The sequence below is a fragment of the Equus quagga genome, chromosome 5 (genome assembly GCF_021613505.1).
Source record: "Equus quagga isolate Etosha38 chromosome 5, UCLA_HA_Equagga_1.0, whole genome shotgun sequence".
Lineage (NCBI taxonomy): Eukaryota > Metazoa > Chordata > Mammalia > Perissodactyla > Equidae > Equus > Equus quagga.
This window is the reverse complement of record NC_060271.1, coordinates 84,986,552-85,012,942: the sequence shown is the minus strand read 5'-3', so window position 1 is coordinate 85,012,942 and position 26,391 is coordinate 84,986,552. Positions and strand designations below refer to the sequence as shown.

The following is a 26,391-nucleotide window of genomic DNA, read 5'->3' as shown; positions in this document are numbered from 1 at the left end:
TGTGATAAGGCTTTTCTAACTCATCCATCCATCCATCATCCATCTATCCATTCATCCATCCATCCATCCATCCTTTGTCTCAGGGCCAGGGCCTGCGCTCAGCACCCCTGTGTCCTTTAGCCCACGCAACCCAATGGGACTCCCGGAGGACGGGATTTTACGCAAGAGGAGGGTGCAGCTGGAGGACAGCCCTAGGCCCCCCTCACCTCGCGAGGCCCCTTCGTAAGAGGCTGGCGCGCTCTGGAGCCGCCTCCGGCCGCGCGGGGGCGAAGGCACCCAGCCTCGCGTGAACCCTTCCCCTCCCCCAATCCCCAGGACAAGGAACGCGCCGCGTTCCACATTCTCCTGGGCCCTCTAACTCCGAGGGCCCAGACCCCGGCCGGCCCGAGCGGCCCCGGCAGGTGCCAACGAGCGCAGGCAGTCGCTCAGGCCGCGCCTCCTTGCGGTCGCCGGGAGCCGGCCCTCATCACCCGGGCCAGGAGGAGGGGTGGGTGCCGGCATTGGCGGGCTCTGCAGGCGCCCCAAAGGCCTGGGACAGCGTCCCGGCCCAGTCGACCCCCGTCCACGCACAGGCAGCTAGGGGCGGGGCGGGGCGGGGGGGGGCGGGGGGGGGGGGCGGGGAGGGGGGCGTGGCGGCTGCTTCCGGGCGGGGAGCGGGGGCGGGGGCGGGGGCGGGGCGGGGCGGTGGGTGTGAAGGCGTCACGCTCAGGCCGCTCTCTACTCCCTCCTTCCTCGCCTTTGCGTTCCGGCTCGCCGCTCCCGCGTTGCATCATCTGCAGCGTGGGGCCGCCGTGGGACGGCTGGACGCGGCACGATCCGCTCAGGCCGGGGCTCCAGCCCGCTCTCCCGCGTCTCTCCTGGCTCTCTCCGCACCTGCTTCTGTGTCCAGGCCGGGAGTCCCCCACGGGCCGGCTCCCAGAACCCGCGGGGCACAGCTAGCGAGCCTCGCCAGCTCCGCCTGATCCATTCATTGAGAGCCCCGTCTTTCCTCAGAGCCCAAGTCCCCCGCCTCCTCCAGCTCGGAGCCGCGGCCAGCGCCATGGAGAAGAGCAGCGAGACCAACGGCTACCTAGACAGCGCTCAGGCGGGGCCTGCCGCGGGGCCTGCCGCGGCCGGGGCCGCTGCGGGACGCGAGCGGCGCTGCGCCCGCTTCCTGCGGCGCCAGGCGCTGGTGCTGCTCACCGTGTCTGGGGTGGTGGCGGGCGCAGGCCTGGGCGCGGCGCTGCGCGGGCTCGAGTTAAGCCGCACGCAGGTCACCTACCTGGCCTTCCCTGGCGAGATGCTGCTCCGCATGCTGCGCATGATCATCCTGCCGCTGGTGGTCTGCAGCCTGGTGTCGGGCGCCGCCTCTCTTGACGCCAGCTCCCTCGGGCGCCTGGGCGGCATCGCCATCGCCTACTTCGGCCTCACCACGCTGGGTGCCTCAGCGCTCGCCGTCGCTTTGGCGTTCATCATCAAGCCTGGGTCTGGCGCGCAGACCCTTCAGTCCAGCGACCTGGGCCTGGAGGTGTCGGGGCCTCCTCCGGTCCCCAAAGAGACAGTGGACTCTTTCCTCGACTTGGCCAGGTAACGGTCCCCCACCTTGGCGTTTGCGCAGTGGGAGACACCGCTCTCTGATGCGCTCCAGTTCATACATACACACATACCCTCATATATTCCTAGGAGTTAATTCTTAATTGGCTGCTGGTGGCCTTTAACATTTTTTTAAATATAGAAATAACGTCTGGAGTCTGCATGCTGACCACACCTTTGCAAACATCAGCCAGGGCGCACCTGACAATCTCAAGGAGCAGGCCTGCATCTTTTAGCAAGAGCCAGTCTTACCGTTAGGTCGGAGTGTGTGTTAGGGAAGATGCAGCCGGCTCACCTGTGCTTTATTCCTTATACTCTCTGGCCGCCTACACCGGTAAAAACGTTACTCCACGCCCCTGATAGGTTCGCCTCATTTTCTCCCCGCAGTGCCGGAAAGCTTCTGGGAGCATCGGTTAAATTTTGCCTGTTGGGTCGCCCTCGTCTGTAATCGATGGCCGCCTCTATTTCAGCCCTCTGACTGGGAGGAAGCTGGCAATTTTTTGAAGAGTTGTCAGTGGATGTGAGGATAACAAGACTGGGGTTAGCCGCGTGGGGCCCATTGCCCAAAAACATGCCTCTCTTCTACGCTTGGGGCAGGTTGCTGCTCACCCCATAGTCAGGACCACTTTAGAGGATTGTGAGTTTCAAGGGGCTTTATTTGTGGGAAGGTGTGAGTTCTGGAGGGGAGGGGAGAGAAGCATCTTCACTTAGCTTTGCCTATTTTTTGTCGTTCTTAGAAATTGCATTGCATCCCTTGAAATGCAGTGTAGTTTCTGTGGATCATTTAAAGCCTCTGTCTGGGCCTTTCTTGGTTTCTCCATTAGCCCGGAGTTCGTAGATGGGAAAACTGCAACCTGGAGGCATTCTCTGACCTGGCCAGGTTCAGCCGAGTGAGGGGCTCAGCTGGCTCTCCCTCTAGGTTTCCGATAATTCTGGGTTCGGGGCCTTGGAGGTAGGTTTTGTCTTGAGTCACTGAGGCAAAGCTCCTCATTCCTGAGGCTGTTGAAAAACAGCAAATCCTGGGCAAAATGACTTGACTTCCTGCTATTTCCATTTCTCCCTCTGGAAAATGTGATGACTGTCTGCCACTTAAGAGAGAGAGTGTTCATCTAAAACTACATTGAAAAAAAATCTCTGATGAGGGGGACCGAAATGTTCTCACCAAGAAGGCAGGTGGAGGCAGCCTATTAGGACTTGGATGAGATCACAGAGTTTGTTTAGCATCTGGCAGCTAGATATTTAGAGTCTTTAGAGGTCCTTAAAGTTTGGGGACTCACTTTTAGGTGGGTGCTGAAAACAAAGTCTGCTGAGGTTGAGAGTGCCTTAGACTTATTACCTTCAGTGTGTCAGTCAGCTCTCCCCGGGAAGGAAGTTGATTATGGGGTTAAAGGATTCCTTTTTGCAGGGGTCAGTGGTCCAGGGAAGGGAGTGTGGATGCCCCGCTCTGACCTGCTGGTGGTGCCCCATAAGGAGGCTCAGTAGCATTCTTTTATCCCCAAGAGAGGGGCAATGGCCCAACAACAGGGGGTAGGGGCTGAGGGGAGGGGGTACCTTATTACCACCAGTCCCAGAAGAGACATCTTATTTCCTGATCATGGTTTTCTAGTTTTGGATCCAAGCCTCTTCAGTCCTGCTTCTGAAGTGAGTGGTGACCCAGCCTCGTGGCTTAGCGGTCAGTGTAGGTGCAGCCTTTTCAGTGACTTGGGCTGCAGATACAGGAAGGGACTAAGAGAACCTTTGTCGTGGCTTGTTGGGAATAGCTAGCATTTCATGCTTCCAATGGCCAACCTCATTTAATCCAGCAGCTCATGGATAAAGGTAGGGCAGGGGGTGTGATCCTATTTTATGACTGAGGAAACTGAGACATGGAGAGACTAGGCCATTTGCTCAAGGTCACAGAGTGGTTTATCAAAAGGGGGATTAGAAAGTTCAGGGCTCTCTTTCTCCCACTCCCCTCATCCCCAAGTCAACATGCCATGGTAATGACACTGTGCTGCTGGGCTAGTCTGACGGTCTCAGAAATGTTTGCTCTAGGCCCAAGGAGGAACCAGGTGAGGGTATGATTGCATCAGCCAGATGCTCCTTCCTCTCAGCTCCTTCCTCTCAGCAGAGGAGCTGAGCCCCTTCCGTGAAGGAAAGCACGGGCGTGTGCAGCTGCAGGCTTTCACGTGGAGCAGCTTATGTGAGGAAACAGTCCTGAGGCTCGTGGAAATGCTTCTTAGGTCTGGAGAGTCTCTGGATAAAAATTTTAAAGTTGCTTCCTTCAAAGAAACCCCGGGGATGCCATTTTTATGACTCTGGGCATGTTCTTTCGCAAAGGCAGGGTGCAATGCTTTCTGCCTCTGGGCACTTGAATGAAATGAGATTCTGCCAGTAAATACCTCAGTTCTCCAGCAGGCTCTCACCTGGTCACTGCCCAGAACTTAAACACGTGCAAGGGGTGGGAGAAGTCTCTGGGATTTAGTGTAGCTTCCACCAAAGCTTTGCTAAAGTCCGTGATCTTTCCTGGTGGCAGAGTGCCCCAGAACTCCCATGGGGTTTCTTTGCCATCATTTCTAATTTATTTTTTCAAGATGAAACTACAAGTCAGAAAGAAATGAAGCTAATAGATATTCATTATGCCTTGTAGAAAATTCAGAATGTCATTGCCAAGTGATGTGATTTCCCAACACACGATGGATTAGAAATGACATAGTAGACTGGGGAGTGGGTGTGAGGCACTGGCGCTAGGAGCAGGCCCTTTATTGCTGAGGAATTATGGCGGATGTCAACCGGCAGGTAGGAAAGTCACAGTCTCCCCCTGGGCAGCCTGGACTCGCTGCCTGGGGACCTGGAACAGTACAGGATTCTCAGAGCTGGGTGTGCCCCTAGTGATTGAGCTGTGATTTTTCATCCAAAAGGAAATGGTTTGGGCACCAAAGAGACAGACACAGATTGTCAGGAACCCAGTCCTTGTGGAACTTATGGGTCTGCAACAATGCTTACTGATTGTGGGTCCTAGGGCGTGTCCGTAGCTTTCTGTGCCTTGGCCTCCTCACCTTTATAATGAGGTCATGAGAACAGCTACCTCACAGGATGGTTTTGAGGGTTAAATGAGTTCTGTCTGTACAGCTCTTAGAACAGGATGGCCCAGTATATGCTTGCTCTTATTATAAATGGAACGATACCACAGAGTGATTGTGTTTTTCCAGTTCACATGAGCTAATGGGAATGACTCTCTTTTCATAATCTGAAATAAATGAGAGTAAATGGGAAGAAAAGGAATGTTTAGGGGAACCCAGGATGACTTGAAGCTAGTGTCTCTTTAGGTATATTGGGAACCACATGGAGCCTGGAGAAAAAGAAGTGAATGGTGACTAAGTTTTGGACTAATGGAATCAAACTATGGGAAGTTTGGAAAATAGAGAAAAGCTCAAACTAAACACAGAAGAGCCTTCCATTCTGAAATGGGGCAGAAATCCGCACATATCCTCGCTGCCATTCCGGTTTCTTTTTTTCCTGCCTTACATGTTCATGGTCTCCAAAGTTGACCTCAGTTTTCTTCAGCTGTAAATGTAAAGGATTGAGGCAACTGGCTTCTAACATTCCTCTGGATGCTGAAATTTGTAGTTTTCAATGGAAACCCAGAGGCTTATTTGCAAAGGAAGCAGGTAGGGTCAGCTCCTCGGCCAGGACTCTGGACACCAGCAGCCAGAAGAATGGCCTTGGGCCACTGTCTTTTGCAGAGGGTGGCAGGGTGCTACCATGTGCCTGGTAAACACAGTTGAGATTTTGCTTGTTGCCCAGTTTTTTAGGCTTTATTGTTTTTTCTTGTGCTCATTTTCTCAACAGTGGACAGTGCCTTTCCCTTCACTGAGGGAGACACAGGGGCTTACTTTCCTCCCCAAGGACTGGCATGAATGTGATGCCTCTCAAGCTGCAAAGAACACATTTCTTTAATCCATGCCAGGAAACCTATTGGAGACGGAGATCTAATGTCAGCGCCTAGATTGCAGTCAGAGAGAATAGTGAATCATTTCTTCTAAATATTGGCCATGGCAGGTGGTTTGAGCTATGCCTAGGACTACTCTTCTGTAGGCAAGATGAAGACTCTTAGCAGATCTGGCAAGGACCCAAATTAATGGAAGTTTCTCAGCCTAACTAGTCACTAAAGGGAAAAAATGTCAGCTTGCAATTAAAAAAAAGTCTTTAACACGACGCTATTTCTTCTACCACCGAGGAGAATACCTGAGTAGTTCAGAGATTGAAAAGAGCATAAACCCAGAGAGGCAGCATGGTAGTTACTAAGAGCAGACACTGAAGGCGACTACCTGGGTGTGAATCCAGCCCTACCACTTACAGCTGAATGGACAAGTCATTAAGCCTCTCTGTGCCTCAGTTTCCTTACCTGTAAAATGAGGTTAATAATAGTATCTGCTACTTACACTTGTTAAGAGGATTAAATGAATTTATATTTGAGTGTCTTGCTAATGTTCTGTGTCGCAGGCTCTCAGGGACAGCTGAGGGCTACTTGATACAGAGAATGAGTGCTCCTAAAAGGTCCCCTACCATGGGGGCCCAATATTAGCTTTTCCGGCAGGGATCTAAAACTGGATGTGGGCCTTAAAAAGAGGGTGGGTTACTCCCCAACCCCTACTGTCACCATAGCGTGAGCCCACCCCCTCTGCCCCTCCTCTGCTCCCAGCCTTGAAGGGAGTGCCGAGATCCGAAAGGGCACATCCCTGTCAACTGCTCTATAACAATAAGCACTAGGGATAATAAATATTTATCAGGTGTGCCATATCCTGTTCTGAAGAGTCTTTGAAATTTTCATCAATTTGGTAAAGAATTTTTGAACTTAAATAAAAGGAAATACTTCTGGAACAAAAATATACATAAGCAAAAGTAAATTGTTTTACATTCTTCTCATATAGAACAGGAAAATGCGTACCACCCTTGACAACAGGATCAGAAGAAGCAGTACCAGATGTGTAAAGAAGGACCATTTTTGAAGTTTTCATTGTGTGAACTGCATGAGTCTGTACAGCCCCACTAACAGAACTTCCGCCTTCAGCAGCTCGGCCTCAGCTCCTACCAGCTTTTCTGTTTGTTTTAAGTAATGTGCCCAAAGATTCCTAGAGCACTGGAAAGCCTTGTCCATTCTCTCTCCGTGTGGGTCTCTGGATTTAGCAGTATGGTCCTGGCATTTGCAGATGTCTTTGACTTAGACTCACGATAAGAAATACATTTTAGATTATGGCATCCCCACATACACAACCTGAAATACAAGTTCCACAAAACAGCATTTTAAATGTGATACATGCTGATATTTTCTGTTCTGTCTAATGTTTGACATCTTTTATAAAGTGCTGATTAGAGCCAATAACTTGATTTCATGGCCTACTAATGTTTGAGAAACTTTGGTCTAATGTATATCTGGTATTATGTAATTCAAGTAAATTTCTCAGGATCAAATAACAGAGAAAAGAAATATTTGAGGATTTGAATAAGATAGAGTGTGCAGCGGTTAGAAGCACCCTAACACCCAGTGAAATTGGTGCTGTGCAGAGGTAACCATGAGAAGACCATTGGTCCTTCTGATTTCCAGACTCCGGATCTCAAAACTCCAGATTTGCACTGTCCAGTATAGTAGACACTAGCCACAAGTGGCTATTGAAATTTAACTAGTTTAAATGTAAATAAAACTAAAAATTCAGATCCTCAGTAGGACTAGCCTATTTCAAGTGCTCAGTAGTCATGTGGCTACCATATTGGACAGCACAAATATAGAAAGTTCTATTGGACAGTGTTGGCCTAGATGGAGCATGAGTGGGAGATGTATCAACTCAACGTCTCTGGGCCTTGGTGTTACCATGGGCAAAATGAGGGAGTTGAACTTGATCACTGCTAAAATCCCTTCCAGCCCAAGTTTTCCTCACTTTGAAAGCCCACAAAGTTACTGTGTGAATGTGAGGATTTGGGAAAAGTGCCCAAAGACAGAGCTCTGGGGAGCAAAACATGACGAGCAGCTGATCCTGCATGCAGGAGAGCTTAGGAGCAAGAAAAAGCCAGAGTTCATGGTGGTATCTGTGTTTAAAAGCCACAGGAGCGAGGGGTAGGAAGAGGGCAGAGAGAGCAGAGTCAGAGGACTGACCCTGCCCGACTATGAGACTTACCACAGAGCTACAGTAATCAAGACTGTAGTATTGACGAAAGAATAGGCAAATAGATCAATGAAACAGAATAGAGAGCCCGGAAGTAGACTCATGTAAATACAGTCAACTGATCTTTGACAAAGGAGCAAAAGCAACACAATGGAGCGAAGATAATCTTTTCAACAAATGGTGCTGGAACAGCTGGACGTCCACATGCAAAAAAATGAATCGAGACACAGACATTTCCTCCTTCACAAAAATTAACTCAAAATGGATCACAGACCTAAGTGTAAAGTGCAAAACTAAAACTCCCAGAACATAAAGCTGGAGAAAACCTAGGGGACCTTGGGTAGGGCAGTGCCTTCTTGATATGACACCAAAGGTACGATCGGATCGAGGAAGAGTGCAGAGAAATCTTTTGCTTTACTCCCACAGCCTCCGCTCCTTGGCCCTTGGTGCACACAGGAGGGGACTGCTCCTGCTCCTAGGCTGTCTGTGGCAACCAGAGGGACCAAGGGAAAGGAGTAGGATTTTGTGGATGCACGAGCTTCAGCTCCCTGCCCCCAGACGATTCCTTCCCAGGAATAAATATCTGAGAGCTGAGCTAAAGTTCAGTCATCCCTTTGAATGTGGTTTTTTGGGAGGGGTTATGAAATCACTGCATCTTTTTTAACTTTTTAAGCAATTTTAAGGTATGATTTACGTACAATAAAATGCACCCATTTTAGGTGTACAGTTCAATGAGTTTTGACAAATAGATAACTCATTTAACCACCACCACAATCCAGACTCTGAACATTTCTGTCGTCCATGACCCTTCTCGGCAGTCCCCGCTCTCCACCCCTGGCCCCAGGCAGTTTTGGAGAGAAAATTCTGCTTTCTATCACTATAGATTAGTTTTGCTTTTTCTAGCCTTTCACATCAATGGAATCATTCAGCGTGTACTTGTCTGGCTTCTTTTGCTCAGCACGATGTGGCTGAGATTATCCACATTGTGTTTATCAGTAGCTGGTTCCTTTTTATTGCCAGATAGGATTCCATGGTATGGATTTATCAGAATCTGTTTGTTCATTCATCTGTTGACGGCCATTTGAGTTTTGAGCTATTATGAAGAATGCTGTTATACATATAGGTCCTTTTTGCAAACATGTATTTTCATTTCTCGGGTAAATATCTAGGAATGGAATTGCGGGGTCATATGGTAAGTGTATGTTTAACTTTAAGAAACTGCCAGCATACATCGTGTTCTTCTTAGGAACTTGATTTTTTTGGCAGGCGTGGCTGTTTTGCCTCTAGTGTTGTCTGTAGCCCTCTGTTCATGTTGGGTTTTGTAGATTAGATACTGTAGACTGTCTGAAAACAGGTGGATGTGTCAGTGGCTGTTTGGTTTACAAGTTCTGGGTTAGGGTCAGGGTCCATTCTGGGTGAGAAGGTATTGGGTTATTGTTTATGCTAAAGAGACCAGGCAGGCCAGATAGAAGGGCTTAAACAAATAGTGTATGCTCTTTGGAAGAGACTGCATTTCAAGGCTGTGGGAAAGGCTGTGCTCGCACCCCTTGAGGAAATGGCTGATCCCTGAAGGATGCAGGGTATTTGCAGGAGAAATTGTTCCCTGTGGGGAAGATGGAGGGCTTTTAACCCAGCTCTTTCCTTAACTTCCCTGCCGTCTTAGGGGGAGAACCCCGTGACCAGCTCAGTCTGGGAACTACTGACAGTTGTGATGTGGTGGACAGGGAAACCTGTCTCCTGACCTGTTTCTGCTTCTAACTAGTATAGCAAATGGAAATGAGATACCAAACCTATGCCCCAAGATTGAAATGTGTAAGAAAGGTGCTTTATAGTGAAAATAATAGGCAAATGTAAGTTGCTATTCATTTATATGTTAAAGAATAGCCAATGCAAATTGCTAGTCTGTTTCTGCCTTTTTTTTATTTAAGTAAATATGTTTGTGATAGGAATGAAATTTCTGATCACCATTTTGCAGTGGTTAATTCAACTCACAATCACGTTTTGTCTGCTTAAATGCAGACGTGTACTTCCTGGTATTCTCTAAGTATGTTCTAAGCAATTCTGGTCATAGACAAGTAAGTTTGGGAAATGCTGTGTTGCAGTCTCTAGATGCTGGCTGTCTTGTGGAAGCACCCTAATTGTACTAATGAAGTCATTTCTGCATCTCATTAACCCTGTTGGCTGTTGTATTAGTTACCTATTGCTGTCTAACAAGTTACCAACAATTTAGCAGCTTAAAATCACACACATTAATTATCTCACTGTATCAGTGGAGTCAAGAATCCTGGCATGGGTCTTCTGCTTCAGTCTCTTACAAAGCTGCAATCAAGGTGTTGGCCATGGCTGAGGTCTCATCTAAAGGCTTAACTAGGGAAGGATTCACTTGAGGTCACATGGTTGTTGGCAGAATTCAGTTCCTTGAAGTTTAGACTGGGAGCTTCACTTCCTAGTTGGCTGTTGGCCACTGGCCACCCTCAGTTTCTTGCCACATGGGCCTTTCCAACATCAAACATGCAAGCTCAGCAGGAATAAAGAGCGTTTTCTGGCAAGATGGAAGCCACAGTTTTATGTAACCAAATCATGAAAGTGACATCCCATGACCCTTACTGTATTTTGTTGGTTAGAAGCAAGTCATAGGCCCCACCCACACTCAAGGGAGGGTATTACACAAAGGTGTGACTACTGGCAGTCCATCTTAGCCTCTGCTTGCCAAGCTGGGTTGCAGTCAGACCTGCCTACCTCTGAAACCAAATGCACTGCAAATAGTTGCCTAGAGATGCTAATGCTAGGTGAACAACTCAACCACAAAGTAAGAATTCGCGGATAAGTTTGGCACAAATTGTAAAGGAGGGTCCAGAGTCTTTTACTCTCTAGATTTATTCTTATAGGAAGTGAGTAGAACAAAATGGACTGTCAGTGGGATTTTCTTATATATCAAGGCCAGCATCCTGCACAGAGCCTGACCCAAAGAAGGCCTTCAGTAAAAACTGTTTACATGAATAGATTTTAGCTTCAAAATAGAGCTTAACTTGATCAGCTCTATTATCCTGCTTTTGTAGCAAGTATTTTATAATATCCTTCATCTTGAAATGAAATCCAGGTATTTCAATTCAAATGTAGGTAGAATTTACCTACACACGTAATCTCAAAACATCTGTCTTAACTGTAATATCAAAGACAAGAGAAGAGTAATTTATAATAAAAAATAATGTGTTTCAATATGTAAAAGAAAGTGGTTAGGTGCTTAATTCTGAATTTAGAGTCACCATTAATGAGACAGCTATAAATGCAGCTATAAATTTATAGCTATAAAAAGCTATAAATAAAATATAAAATAAAAAGCTATAAATGCAGACAGATACTTGATGCTGGTGTTTGCAACTGAGGACCCAGATCCTGCAATTTGCCATTGGTGATGTGATTTTCCAGAAAGATGAACAATTCAGAAAATTTGGAAGATGCACATTTGGAAACACTCTGAACAAAACAAAAAATAATTATCCCACATTTTACACAGGAGTTGCACTCCCAGAAAATTCAGTGTGTGTTCAAGTTGTGCAAAAAATACCTTGTTTTGGAGCTAGTTTAGGCTCAGGTAATTATAAATAAGGCTTGCATCTACAGACATGTCATACAATACATTTGAAAGCATGAGGAACTTGAGACCTTTTATGGTACTGGACTAGGCTACACTCAGCAGAACAAGTGGCTGGGCCCTGGCGCTTCCCCCTACACACACTCCGCCAGTTTCAGGAATGCCCCCCGCTTATTGCGACAAGAACACTCCCTTGCATTTCACTGTGGGCAGCACCACTCCCCCCTGAAAACCACTGCAGTGGGGCTTACCCTCTTGGGGAAAGGGAAGTGATGCAGTTATTCTGGTCTGGGTGGACCCAGTTAAGCCTAAATATCCACGAGTACCATGAGGGAGAGGAAGATAAAAATTGGTGCATTCCAAGGATCTATTGTGGCCCAGTGGCCGAGGCATAGTTCGGGGCTTGGATCAAGCAGAAGACCCAGTAACTGCTGAAGTGGAGAGAGAGGGAACTCCATGTTAGGCTGTCAGGATGGGCGTCTTAAAGTGGGCACTTCGAGCACTGAATTTTAATAATACTGATGAAATGCTTTCTTTTCCAACAGAAACCTGTTTCCTTCAAATCTTGTGGTTGCAGCTTTTCGTACGGTAAGGCCTGATGCTTTGCTAAAAATGTGAAACTGACGGGGGAGGAGGATGTGTAAATGACTGCTGTAGAGTTAGGTAGGGTGGAAGAAGGAGCGACAGTATCATTAACAAAGCTTGGCAACATTGGCCTGAAGTTTTATAGATGGGCCCCTGGAGTGAAAACAAACAAAACAAAACAACACTAAACAAAAAAAATCCCCAAATTTTTCTAAAATATCCCACTGGTTCCAACATCTTTTCACATCACCTGAGAAATACCTTCAAATCACATTTCAGGAATCTGTTAAGTATTTTAGAACTTTTTAAAAAATACACATATTTTTTCTGATTATAAAGGTAATATATCCTCATTGTAAAAAAATGAAAAAGTGCAAAAAAGTGGAAGAAAATAAGAATCACCCATAATCACTACCTAGAGCTACCCATTAACATTTTGGTATACACCCTTCAGATATGTTTTTTCTATGCATGCACACACACGTTTTAAAAATAATTATACTACACATATTGTTAGTATGTACACACACTGCACACATTGTTTTGTCACCTGCTCTTTTCTTTTTTTTTTAAAGATTTTATTTTTCCTTTTTCTCCCCAAAGTCCCCCGGTACATAGTTGTATATTTTTTTTTGTGGGCCCTTCTGGTTGTGGCATGTGGGACGCCGCCCCAGCATGGCCTGATGAATGGTGCCATGTCCGCACCCAGAATCCGAACCGGTGAAACCCTGGTCTGCCGAAGCGGAGTGCGCAAACTTAACCACTCAGCCACGGGGCCGGCCCCAGCCTGCTCTTTTCTAAGACAATATATTGTGAACGTTTTCCCAGGCCGGTAAATGTCCTTCCACACGTGTCGTTGGCTATGTTCCACTGTGCGAGCAGACTGTCAGTTTACTCCCTCAGCCCCTTGGTGCTGGGCATTCAGGCTGTTTCTAGTTTGTCCCTCATTTTAGCAGTGCTGCACGTCATGTCCCTGTGCCATGCTTTGCACAGAGAAGGAATATAAAGGTCTATATTAGATGGACTAATCTGATTGCCTTTTTCAAGTGAAGACTTGCCTGTTTCTCCTCACAGTCTTTTTAAAAAAATCTGCATATCAGCCCAGCTGTGCCTTGTGTATATAATATGAGGTAGGAGAAAAGTAAAAGGTGTGTGGGGCTTTCAGTGCCTGTGACGGAAAGTGTAGGATGGGGTTTGTTTCCCCTGCCACCCCTGATCACAGGACATCTGAGCAGCTCAGCCATCTGAAAGCTTGGTAAATCGAAGCCGGGAGAGCCCAGAGCTCCTCCAAGGCAGGCAGAAAGCAGCCTCCAGGTCTGTGCCACGTAAGGGGCTCCCACAGATAGTTCAGAAGCCAGATGTCCTTAAAAGAGGTCAGGAAGGGGGTTTTATAACAGATTCCACTCGATAGAGCATCCTGCCACAGGGAGTCACCTGTGTGCCTCGTGCAGGAGTATGTGAAGTCAACCGTCGGACCAAAGTTTGCAGAGACGGTTCACTTCTGCCAAGTGAATCTCCCAGAAGTCTCAGCCAGAAGACGCCGCCTTGCCTCACATCCTGTGCTTTGTAGAGCGGCGGCTCAGGCAGATTAGAAACAGATGGTGAAAAGCAGTCAGGCTCAAATAAGTTCTGGAACAAGGTGGAGCACAAATAAATGAATGAAAATAAAATGACACATTGAAAAGTGGACTTTGTCTTTATGGAATTAATACAAGCGTTCTCCAGATCGCATCAAACTATGAGCATGTAATTGTGCAGACCTTCTCCTCCAAACCATTATCTGAGGGACGGAGGAAATGTTCCCTGTTTTCTTGGGTCCCTAAATAACCCAGAGGCCTCTTGGAGTGCATGCTGTCGTGGTCTTAAGTAGCTTTTCTGCAGTTCTCCTAGGCCTTGTCAGGCCAACCACGTGAGGAGTGCCCGGAACCCTTGGAATGGATGATGAGGAGTAGCCGGAGGCCTGCAGTGCTCTCCGTTCCTCTGGTTCGGTCTTCACCTGTGAACTGACAGTGGATTTTTCTTTCTCTTGCTCACAGTATGCAACCGATTATATAGAGGTGACCCACAACACGAGCTCTGGAAACGTAACCCGTGAAAAGGTAAAGCTCTTTGTAAGATCACTTGTGACAAACACTTAGAAAGCAGATAATGTTTCTTCACTGAAGGAGCATCCACAATGCCTCTTTTTCTCAGCAGGGCTGGAAACTTTGGGGTTAGAATGGACTATGTGAGGCACACAGGTTAGGTTTGCTCCTTTGGCTGTTTACCAGCTTGGCCAAAGGCCAGTGTCTGGAGCGTTGGAATCTTTAGTGAATCCATTTCATTGAATTGGAACTAACATCCCCTTTCTTCAAAAAATATTTTATAACACCCATTCTGCTCTTCTGAAATGCAATTAACGGATGACTTTATCTACCTCCACACGTGGAGCTTGTCTTATGGCTTAACTCACTATAGCTGTCATTCACTCCACGTATTTTTGAGTATGTATTATTTGCCAGACACTGGGCTAGGTCCCAGGCTTCATGATAGAGGTGGAAGGGACCAGGACTTCAAGGATTGTTCATTTCAGCCACAGAGCTGTCATGGGAAGAAGGAGGTACTTTGTGCTTCCCCCGCCCCCATATACAACTCCCCAGGGATGAGGGGCTCTGAGTTCTACCAGCCTTTCTTTGGTTGAAGGAGAAGTTCCTCGGACTCCTTCTCCCTTTGAGTTTCCTACTCCTTGGTTTGTGAAATTGCTGAAGGTTAAAGAAAACATGAACCTTTTCTCATTCTGGCATAGCGTTTCAGTCAGCGTTTCGGACCAAGCAAATGCATGTTTAATTTTCACTCATCTGCTGAAACTTAGACCCTCTGTCCCCGCTGATCCTACAGATCCCCGTTGGCACTGAGATTGAAGGGATGAACATTTTGGGATTGGTCCTTTTCGCTCTGGTATTAGGAGTGGCCCTAAAGAAACTCGGCTCTGAAGGAGAGGAGCTCATCCGTTTCTTCAGTGCCCTCAACGAGGCAACAATGGTGCTGGTGTCATGGATCATGTGGTGAGTGTCGCCCCACTGCCTACTCTCCCTCTCATTTCTCCTGCCATCCAAAAAAGAACCCGACTCTGCTCTTCTAGATTAACTCTGTGGGGCCACCTGGCTCAGTGCTCTGCATGTGGTTGAGGCATCATGGGCCATCTTGGTACAGCAGGTGATGGAAGTGGAGATGATTTCTCCTCTTGTCCAGGACCTCAGAGAATCACTGACTTCCTCAGCACCCACAGTGACCCCTTAGGGTTCTATCATTGGTTGTTTGTTTATGAGTTCCCACCATCATCTCATATTTTATGGGATGCCCATATCATCTTGTGGGGCAATGAGTTCCATGTTTGCTCTGTGCTGAATAAAATAAGGCTCATTTATCTTAAACCTTCAAGCTTCAAAGGGGCCGCTTACTGTAGTATTTCACAGCATGGAAGACTAATCCATCTTCACCTCATGCATATATTAACCAGAATGGTCTTTTTTTACAAAAATGTTTCATTACGTAATATCAATGAATGGGGTTATTGTTTAATAAAACCCATTAGATTGGTTTCTGGCTAAAAAGTAAAAATTTGACCATATCCCTCAAAGTAACTTCTCAGAAATCATACCAATTCCAGTTCCAATGCCTCATAAGCTTCATCCTGCTGTTTTACTGAAGCCAAACTTCTGTGGGTTTTAGCTTCTGCCCATTCGTTGTTGAGAAACTATCCTTTCATGCACAAAGCATTTTCCTTATTGTCAAGCCTTAAATATCCCACAACTTCTCTCTCTCAGATGGCGCTGGGGACTGATTTTAGGAGAGAAGCCTGGAATTTGGTGGGAAAGTTTAGAATTGAGTGGGAAGCACATCCTGAGCCCCCACTGGTGGTGTTTATCTTGCTCGACCCAAAATTCCAGAATCTGACACTCTACCCTTGCAAACATGGTGCTTCTTATGACTGTTGTTCTCGGGAGAAAAATATTTTCAGAAAGGGAAGTGTTTTCCTCACATGTCAAGTTCTTTTCCTGGCTTATTTTTTTAGTCTGAAATCCTCCCAAAGTTTGGATTAAAAGAAACCCTTTGCGAGAGAGTGATGTTCCTATGTTAAGACGTTCGTTTTCAGTCTGGAAACCAATCTGCAGTCCTTCCTTCAATGGGATGTACTAGTTACATAAGCAGGTATTCGGTAAGGCAGGCCCTGCTGAGGCTCCAACTGCAGCGGGAGATCTGTGGCCTGGAAAGTGTGTCTGAGGTTTAAAATGCCTTAAATGGAGAAAGGATCTCAACCAGGTGTGGGCGGGGTCTTCAGTAGTAGCTCTTTCTGCTTTCGTTCCTCCTCTGATGACCTCCTCTGATGTCAAAGCCCCTGCCCACCCTGCACTATTCGCAGAAATAACTTCTCGATGGATTAAGCACACGGTCAGCAAAGTGCAGGCCACATGGTCTCTATCGCGACTACAGCGTTGCCACCGTAGGGCAAAAGCAACCAGAGACCCTTTGTACTCGAACAAGCGTGCCTCTGTTCCGTGCATTAAACTATCCAGAGGGGAAGGAAGGACGAAAGAAGAGAGTCCTCTAAAAGTAGTAGAAGAAAATCTAGGAGTAAGGAGTCTTCCTCAACAAAATATGAGAAGTAAAAGCCATAAAAAGCTGCTGAATTTGACTACATCAAAATAGAAAATGTTTGCATGTAAAAGCTACCTTGAACAAAATTAAAGACAAGACACTTGTTGAAAAAAATTGATATCTGTTTACAGATAGTACGTGTGTATATACACACACACACGACCTGGAAGCATTCCTATCCAAGGGACAGGTACCAGTTCACAATCTGTTTATCTGTCTGCAGTGAGATTTATAGGGAAGTTGAGAATAGTGTTTAGAAACTTTTATAGCAATTTCATATTGCTGCAACATTCAAGCACATGATCATTTTTCTAATATTTTATTTTTATTGTCTTTCATAAGAATATTGGTCCATGACTGGCTGCATAGAAATAAACTGGTCTCTCACCAAAGAGAGTTTGAGAAGCACTAATATAAAGCGTTCTGATTATTGAAAAAGAACAAAGACTGAATAAACAATTAGAAAATGGGCAAAGTATGTGAGCAGGCATTTCATAGAAGAGCAAATCTGAATGACAGGTAAGGATTTTAAGGGCTGCCCAACTTGTTAGAAATCAGGGAAATGAAAAGTTTGGTTTTATCAGGCATCGATAAGGTGAGGACAGGGTTTCTCACCAGCAACACTGTTGACGTTTTGGGCTGGATCATTCTCTGTTGAGCGGTCTTGTGTACCGTAGGATGTTTATTAGCATAATCCCTGCCTCCACCCCTAGATGCCAGCAGCACCCCCTCCCCAAAATTGTGACAACCAAATGTGTCTGCAGACATTGCCAAATGTCCCTGGGGGCAAAAGCATCCATGGATGAGAACCAGTGGTGCAGGAAAGGATTATTCTCCTAGACAGCTGGCGGGAATGTGAATTGGAACAGCCACTTTGGAGAACAGTTTGTCAGTATCTACTGAAATTTGAAATATGCACACCCCATAACTCAGCAGTTCCACTTCTCGGTGTCTCTACCTCAAGAACATAGGCATGTGGGCACAAAGAGACCTGTTTGCAGCGTTGTTTGCAATGATGAAAACCTGGGGACAATGTAAATGTCCATCGGCAGGGCAATGGCAAAATAATCCATAGTATTTCAGTTCTGAGGATAATATTTAAAAAGAATGAGGTAAAGGCGGAAACATCCCAAATATCCATTGACAGGTGAATGGATAAACAAAAAGTGGTATAAACATACAATGGAATATTATTCAGCCTTAAGGAGTGAAATTCTGACACACGCTGCAACATGGATGAACCTTAAAGACATTATGCTAAGTGAAATAAACCAGCCACAAAAGGACAAGTATTGTATGATTCCACTTATAGGAGGTGCCTAGAGATGGCAAATTCATGGAGACAGAAAGTAGAATAGAGGTTACCAGGACAGGAGGAGTGGGGAACAGGGTTTACTGTTTAATGGGTGGGGGGAATGAAAAGTTCTGGAGATGGATAGTGGGGATGGCTGCACAATAATGTGAATGTACTCAATGCCACTAAACTGTACACCTAAAAATAGTGAAAATGGTAAATTTTATGTTATGCATATTTTACCACAGTTAAAACAAATGAGGTTTCTGTGTATTTGAAAGAAGAATGTATTCATGCATTGCTGTGGGATTTAAAATTAATAATACTGCTTCGAATATCTCTGGAAAGAAAACTCAATAAACCAGTGACATTGGCTATCTCCAGGGGAGAAACTGGGTGCTTGGGGGCAAAGCGGTGGCGGGAGACTTTACACTCTTCACCCTTTTGTACCCTTTGAAATTTGAACTATGTGACATTATCATTTATATAATTAAAATTTACAAATGAAGTCAATGGTTGCAAAATTCTTCCTCAATTTATATGAAATTCAAAACAACAGACTTTTGTTCTTGTACCTCCCATGGTTCATTCCTTCCCTTCCTGCCATTAAAAAAACCCTCACGCTCCAGGAGTGTTCCCAGAGGGTCATTGTTAATGACTTTTTCCCACGGAATTGTGTTTTCCAAACTACAAAGAACTTAAAACTTCACAGAAGTCCCAGCTTTGGTTCAATTTTATATCACAGCAATTCTGCGAAATAGGTGTTAGTCTTTTGTGTTTCTAAATTCTCGGAACAAACCTGAGCAAAGCGGAAAGTCAGGCTCACAGTCTCAGAGGCTTTGATCCTTAAGAGCTCCTTGCCTTTCCACTTGGGAGGAGCCTATGGGGTTGGTAGCATCCATGTGTTAAGAACATAATATATCCAAGGGGCAAGAAGTCTGGGTTCCGGTCCTGACTCCGTTAGCCAGGGTGATTCATCATGTTAATTTTACTCAGTTTCATGGCCTGTCAAATGGGCCCATCCTTTTCTATTCCTCAGGGTCATCCTAGGGAGAGATGAAGACCGCCTAGTTGAAAGTCCCTGTGTTCTGTATCTGGAAGGGCCTGCATCTCCCAGCCCCATCGTCGCACCTCTCTTACTGACAAATGCCCTTGCTCGTGCTCTAGGTATGTACCTGTGGGCATCATGTTCCTCGTTGGAAGCAAGATAGTGGAAATGAAGGACATCGTCGTGCTGGTGACCAGCCTTGGGAAATACATCTTCACATCTATATTGGGCCATTTCATTCATGGAGGAATTGTTCTACCGCTTATTTATTTTGTTTTTACACGAAAAAACCCCTTCAGGTTCCTCCTGGGTCTCCTTGCACCGTTTGCAACAGCATTTGCCACTTGCTCCAGGTGAGTGGGTTCTGGGTGCCCTCGGCTGCTCTGAGCCATATTAATGTGGAAACAGGTAAGGCCAGAGGTGGATGCACAGCTAGCATCTTGACGTGTTTTAATCCCTTGAAAACTCTCTAAGCTAGTCTCAACTGATTTTTTTGTATTACCAGCCCCAATGCTCTTATGGAGGTGGGTTTCTGGGATTGTCAGAATGAGGGATTGCCTCATTCCCTTCTCCCTCCTGCTCCCTGAAAGTCAATCAAATTGTTATTTCACCCAGATATGGGCCCTCACTCTAATGAGTAAGACCTTTGCCTGAGTAAAAGAAGGCAACCATTTAACTCAAAATGCATCGCAGAGAAGTTTCTAGAATGACACCTGCCCAATTCTCCCTATGGATGCATGAATTAGAAAATAAGACCAAGACACCATCATCACCATCATGAGGGATGTGTGCTCAGCTCTCTAGGAGTCCACAGTATTGTGGGATTATCTAATTTAGCACAAAAGATACACCTTGTCATTATTGGAAATCCCTTCGAAAAAAGGTTGGGCTTTCCCAATATGTTAAAGAAAACTTTCAAAGGATGGCAGTACATTGTTTCATTCACACGTTTAGTTTTTGCCTCTCTACTGCATGTTTCCTCCCATCCTGAATGGCTGTTTGTATGATGGAGTAGTGGTGGTGAAAAGAATTAGGGAGGTAAGTTTCTCTGGCTTGGGCAGATATGAACCTACTTCTGAGCTGCGCCAGCCATCCTCCTCAGAGCCTGCAGAGGCAGCTGGAGAGAGCAGGTCTTCTCCACGGAACATCGACACGGTTACTCTTTCCAAACTCTCAGAGCCATTTCTGCTTCTTGGCCTCAAAGGAAAAAAAGAGAATCATAGTTTGCCTTTTACTTTTTTGGGGGAAAAAAAACCATTCAAGAGAGGAGATGCACATAAAAAGTAAATAGTTATTTGTTCTCTTGAGAACATTTTACACCACAAGGCAATGTGTGGTTCCGGAGAAATTTGGAACAGGTGTATCCAGGTAAATAACACAACAGGTAAATCTAGGCAGTCAGATTCTGAATACTTTGGGAGTTGACAGAACCCCTTGTTGTAACAGAAACTTGGAAACATTTTGGATTTTTCCCTTATTTCAAGGAGAGAAAGCCAAAAACTAGGATGGTGCTAATTGCTGTGTTCCTGGGTCAGAGCTGAGTACTATGTTAGCCTGGCTGGGAGGGCCTGTTCTCATGGTGGGCTGTTTTTCCATTTCTAGCTCAGCAACCCTTCCTTCTATGATGAAGTGCATTGAAGAAAACAATGGCGTAGACAAGAGGATCAGCAGGTTCATTCTTCCCATCGGGGCCACCGTGAACATGGATGGAGCAGCCATCTTCCAGTGTGTGGCCGCGGTGTTCATTGCCCAGCTCAACAACATAGAGCTGAAAGCAGGACAGATTTTCACGATTCTGTAGGTTCATTATTCTTTCCTTCACCTGTAGGTTTGGGTCAAAACTTGAGGTTTTTCTCGTGATTTCCTTTGAAAAACCTCATAAACACCAATCTTGCCATAACTCCGGTGTCTCATTTGTAAAGTGAGGACACCATGAATTCATTGCTTGAAGAGAGTGAATCATTTCTCTAGGGCTCAGCTAGCAGAATCTAGGGTTGTGTGGTTTTCAGTTTCATGCAGTGGTTGCCATGTTCTGCATTTCTCTGTGCCCACTGCGTGCTCTGTGTTAATTGCTCACCCTGCTTTGCCATCCCCTAGAGTGACGGCCACAGCATCTAGTGTTGGAGCAGCAGGCGTGCCAGCTGGAGGAGTTCTCACTATCGCCATTATCCTGGAGGCCATTGGGCTGCCCACTCATGACCTCTCTCTGATCCTGGCTGTGGACTGGATTGTGTAAGTAGCAAGTCCTAAGGGCACCGAATAAAAGAAAGTCTGTATTGAGTTCCCTAGGAGCTTGGCACTCTGCTGGGCCTGGGGCATGCAGAGAAACTTAAAACATGCTCCCTCCCTGGTGAGGGAGCCCACACGCAAGACATTTTCCATTTACTAGTTGTGCGATAGGAGCTGTTCTGGGCTTTGGTCTGCTCCTCTGTGAAATGGGAAGAATAATTGAACCTACACCAGAGTAGTGGTGGAGGTTAAATGAGTTAGCACATGCACAGCACATAGAAGAGTTCTGGGCATGTGGTAAAACATTCAGTAAATATTAGTGAAGAAAGACACTCCTGGCCAGGCTAGTCAGAGCCATGCACGGGTTGACCTAAATACTGGAGCCTGGCACTGGGCTCATAGCTCTGCCCACTGTGATTGGAAAAGGTGGTTTCCAACCTTTTTTTCTTTTTTTTGGTAAGGAAGATTGGTCCTGAGCTAACATCTGTGCCAATCTTCCTCCATTTTGTACTTGGGACACGACCGTAGTATAGCGTGATGAGCAGTGTGTAGGGCCACGCCTGGGATCCGACCCCGTGAGCCCTGGGCTGCTGAAGTGGAGCCCACAGGCTTAACCACTGCACTAACCAGGCCGGCCCCAACCTTTTTTTTTAAGCCCTAGAAACTTGAAGGGGTTTCTCAGAATCTTTATGGCAACTCAGAGCAATGAAGGTGAAATGTCCAGCATTGTCGAGACAACTCATCAGAGGGAACTCAGTCCCGGAGCCGGTGAGTTAGACAGGACCAGAGGCCCTGTCTCCTTCCTCCGCCAGCAGCCTCCTCCGCATGGGGAAGGCAGGCCTCTGAGAGGTGCTGAGGCAGGAATAGGGCAATAGGGCACCAGCGGGCTGCCCGGTGGAGATGTGAGGTCACACGAGCCCTCGCCACCCTGTGGCCTCTGATGCCGCAGCCCTCAGCTTCTCCGTGCCCTCAGGCAACTGCACATTTTCCCCTCTCTTCAAAATGGGCACAATACTTCCTCTGAGCCCCGGGGACGGAGAGTGGCTATTGGGCTAATCTATGGGAAGACAAGCTTCTGGAAAGGACAGTGCTATTTGTTGTGAGACGGTGTTTGCCAACAGCCGTGGATTCACATGAAGATTAATATTCAGTAGAGATGCAGTGTCACAGTGAGAAAAAGAGGGGAAGCTCCCACAGTGTGAGAGTGAGTGGGGCACAAGCTGGACGCAAAACTGTATCTGTTATTATCCCAGTCATCTGCGACTTTTATATGACGGGCCTATCCCACATAGGATACACACATAGAAAGTAACTGCAGGGAAACAGGTCAAAAAATGGGTACTGACCGCTCAGAGCGGTGGAGTATGGGGGGGACTTTTGTTTTCTTCTTCATACTTCCCTTTTTTCTAAGTTTTCTACAGTGAAGGTCTGTTACTTTCATAAGAATAAACGTATTTAAAGAAAATCAATTTAGAGTAAAATGAGGCCTTATGCCCTCAGTAGCATGCTCTCCAGGAATCAGCAGGGCCCCCTCAGGGTCACGGCTTCTCCAGTGGCTGTTCAGCCTGCTGTGACTGGGCCGCCCCCATGGTTGCTGCAGGCAGCATCAGCTGTAATGCCTGCCTTTTTCCTTTTTAAAAAAAAATTATTTTATTAAAATCATATTGGCTTATAACATCTTGTAAATTTCAGGTATACATTATTATATATCAGTTTCTGTATAGACTGCATTGTGCTCACCACTAACAGTCCAGTTTTTATCCATCACCATACGTATCTGCCCCTTTACCCCTTTCTCCCTCCCCTGGCCCCCTTCTCTGGTAACCACCAATCTATTCTCCTTATCCCCGTGTTTGTTTATCTTCCACATATGAGTGAAATCATATGGTGTTTGTCTTTCTCTGTCTGGCTTATTTCACTTAGCATAATACCCTCAAGGTCCATCCATGTTGTCACAAATGGTACAATTTTGTCTTTTTTTATGGCTGAGTAGTATTCCATTGTGTATATATGCCACATCTTCTTTATCCATTCATCTCTTGATGGGCACTTAGGTTGCTTCCATGTCTTGGCTATTGTGAATAACGCTGCGATGAACATAGGGGCACATAAATCCTTTGAATTGTTGATTTTACGTTCTTTGGATAAATACCCAGTAGTGGGATAGGTGGATCATATGGTATTTCTACTTGCCTTTTTCTTTTCTCCCAGGGACCGCACCACCACCGTGGTGAATGTGGAAGGGGACGCCCTGGGTGCGGGCATTCTCCACCACCTGAATCAGAAAGCCATGAAGAAAGGGGCGCAGGAACTGAGTGAGGTGAAAGTGGAAGCCATCCCCAACTGCAAGTCGGAGGAGGAGACGTCGCCTCTGGTGACCCACCAGAAGCCCGCTGCCCCTGCAGCCAGCGCCCCAGAACTGGAATCAAAGGAGTCAGTTCTGTGATGAGGCCGGGCGTCGGGCTGGCCTGCCCGCAGTGGTGCCCCGCCCTGTTAGTGCAGCCGCGGGACACTGGCACGCCCTCTCTGACTTTTAGCCTCCCAGCAATGCTTTGGCCCCGTCACCAGTTTGAGGATTACTTCTCACACAGGCATTGGGCTTCCCAGCGGGAACTGGTTGCCGAGGACCAGGACACTGATGTTTAGCCTGATCCATGTCCAGGTGCCACCATGTGTGCACCCGGGCTCTGTTTGGAAACATGCCCTCGGGCTACCAGGCTCTGGAAATAACAGTCTCACCGGGACCTGGTGGTTAAAGTTTGGGAAGATGCTGGTGTATGCCTCATCGCACCCAGTCAGCTCTGCGCTGGGTGCTTCCCCGGCAGACCTAGGGGTTTGCAGTCATCTGTCACATTGCCTTGTGAGCCGAAGTAGTTGGAAAAGTTCCCAAATTCTTAGCCTTGGCTGGACTTCGCTGATCTGGGACTGAGGTGTTCAGTGTGTGCTGGGTGTGGCTGGCTTCTGGGTCACTGATGGCCGGTGGTAGGCTGGATGTATGTGCTGTGCGTTGTCAGGTTAGAAATATTCCAGGTGGTGTTAGCACTGCTAGGGTCTCTGGTCAGTGTCATTGAGTAAATAATGTAAATTCGGAGGTAAAAGACAGGAGGGGGGAACGCAGCCTGCAGAGGGAAAGGAAGCACCCTAATCAAGACAGGATGACAGAATGCACACACACCATTGTCCCCACTCTCCTCCCAGCCCTGGGGAAGTTTTCTGCTTCCGTGACCCGGGCCTCTGACAGCTCTGTGGCTTTATCCCCAGCCACTCTGATTTGGCAACAGGCCAGAGAGAGGCCTTCTCCTCTTGGGGGGTGTGATGTGGTCGGCGTGTTCAGGACCCTTGTTGGTTTATCAATCTATTATTTTAGTTCAACTAGACCCTGCCTACAAAGCTGTGTTGCAGCAAAAAATTTAAAAAATAAAACACAAACCCTCCCACTCATTGGAATGGGGTGCCCCCATCCCCAGATCCCCTGGCTTGGGCTGATTTCCGTGGACTTGGTTTGAATCTAGGTGAGGGGGTGTTGTAGAGAAGACCAGCATTGCCAGGGACAGGGAAGACCGAAAAGGCACAAGACAGCTGTTCCGCGGTGTGACCTGCAGCGAGTCCTGGGGCCTCACTTTACCCCGTGTGTAAAATGGGTTGGTGTCACCTGCCTCTTACCTACCTCAGAGGGATTTGGTGAGGCGAACTGAGTGGGTCCATGAGAACGACCGTCTCCCTTCTTGGATAGTGAGTGCTGACACCCCTCTGCTCTTCTGATTCGGTACCAGTGGTACCTTTCTCCCGGAGACCTCATTCTCCTGGTCAGAACAGCTTTGATGAGCAGGGCCTCGTCCTCCATGTGCATTAGCAGCGTTATCACGCCACTCGTTCTCCCCGTAGTTCTGTGACAGCATCAGCGCTGCCTCTCCCGGATGTCCTTCAAGTGTCGGTGAGTTCACTACCCCGCCTTCCACACTTCCCGGTACCTGACTTCCGTGACTCCCAGACCCAGGTAGTGTGTCTGTCACCCCACAACGGGCCATTAAAGCTCCCACACTTTCAGCCTCATTCATTCCCTTGTTTTCCCTGTTGCTGTGGTGTTGCTGTCACCCGGGCCCTATAGGAAGGGAACACACCACTGCGATGTGTGTCCCCTTGTGCTGAGGATGGGTGGACAGGACAGAGACAGTCAAGCGCCCTCATATTAAAATGAGGGGCGTGTGCCTGAGCAGAAGGGGTGGGGAAGAGCCAAGGGCACAGAGCTGGCCCGGCCTGGTGGGAAGGCCCAACTCCCTCCAACTCAAAACCAGCTGAGCCACTCCCACCTCCTGTGAAGCCAGGAGTGACCAGGGACTGAGTCGAGAGGTGCCTCCCTGGAAACTCACCCTCCGGCCACAGCTTGTTGCTGATACCTTTCTGTTTTCAAAGGGGAAACAATCACCTTATTTGATTCCAAACTGCGAATGAACATTCACTGTTTTTCAGGTTTCAGTGCATCTCATCTGTCCTTCTTCCACATATATATGGCTCTATATGTACACATATACGCATACATATTTATGTGTGTATGTATGTTGTTTGGCTCCAATCCAAGCAAGTTTGAATGTGGCCAGAGGTGAACTAACTCGAAGTTGTGTGGCTTGGGCATCCTGGAGTTCCTGTTTCTAAAGATGAATTTCACAAAATGTGGAAATTAGAGCTGGACAATGAGACCCAGTGACTGCACAGCCTCTTTCTTGGACCTGGAAATGCAGTGAGGAGAGTGCATGGCCTGGAGCAGGGCCCTTCCGTATACAATCCCAATGATGAGCACACCCCTTCCCCTGGGAGGAAGAAGGTGCGGCTTTTCTCATTTTTCAGTCCACGAGAGGAATCAGACCCGGCTGGCGAAAATCCCGCTTTCTCATTGTCTGAAGATGTCTCCCCGCTGTTCTCTTCTAACCTGTTGTCATAGATACTGTTCGAGTACTGTTCGTCTCTGACTGTTTTGTACGCGTGACATTTGCCTTAAAACATAGCAGTCCTCAAAAATGAATCCAGTGTTTCTACTAGGGTTTGTGTGTTCCTTTATTCCTTTCTTGTGTTTTGAAGTAGCATTTACTCATGGAGCTCTTCTGGGGGATGGCCTGCGGGTAACTGGGTTGATTTTTTTCCTGCTGCTTTTAGCCAGCTGGCCCCCCTGAGGCAGAGTAGGGCTGTTCAGGTGGGCAGAGCTGGGGCAGAGCTGGCAGTGGTGTGGGTCGCATCCAGCCACTTCTGGGCTCCTATTCAACCCTGGTAGGGCTCTTGCAAAAAGTGAGTG

The 26,391-nt window shown here is 47.0% G+C and overlaps 1 protein-coding gene across 1 annotated transcript; it reads left to right on the top strand.

The window, feature by feature from the left end:
- Positions 1–704: 704 nt before the first annotated feature.
- Positions 705–26,137, top strand: SLC1A4 (solute carrier family 1 member 4). The gene is made up of 8 exons (XM_046663489.1): positions 705–1,566; positions 11,856–11,898; positions 13,932–13,994; positions 14,773–14,939; positions 18,995–19,228; positions 20,478–20,672; positions 20,973–21,107; positions 23,316–26,137. Exons 1-8 carry the CDS (start codon positions 1,040–1,042, stop codon positions 23,548–23,550), a joined length of 1,599 nt encoding a protein of 532 aa, XP_046519445.1. The 5' UTR covers positions 705–1,039; the 3' UTR covers positions 23,551–26,137.
- The last annotated feature ends 254 nt before the right edge of the window (positions 26,138–26,391 follow it).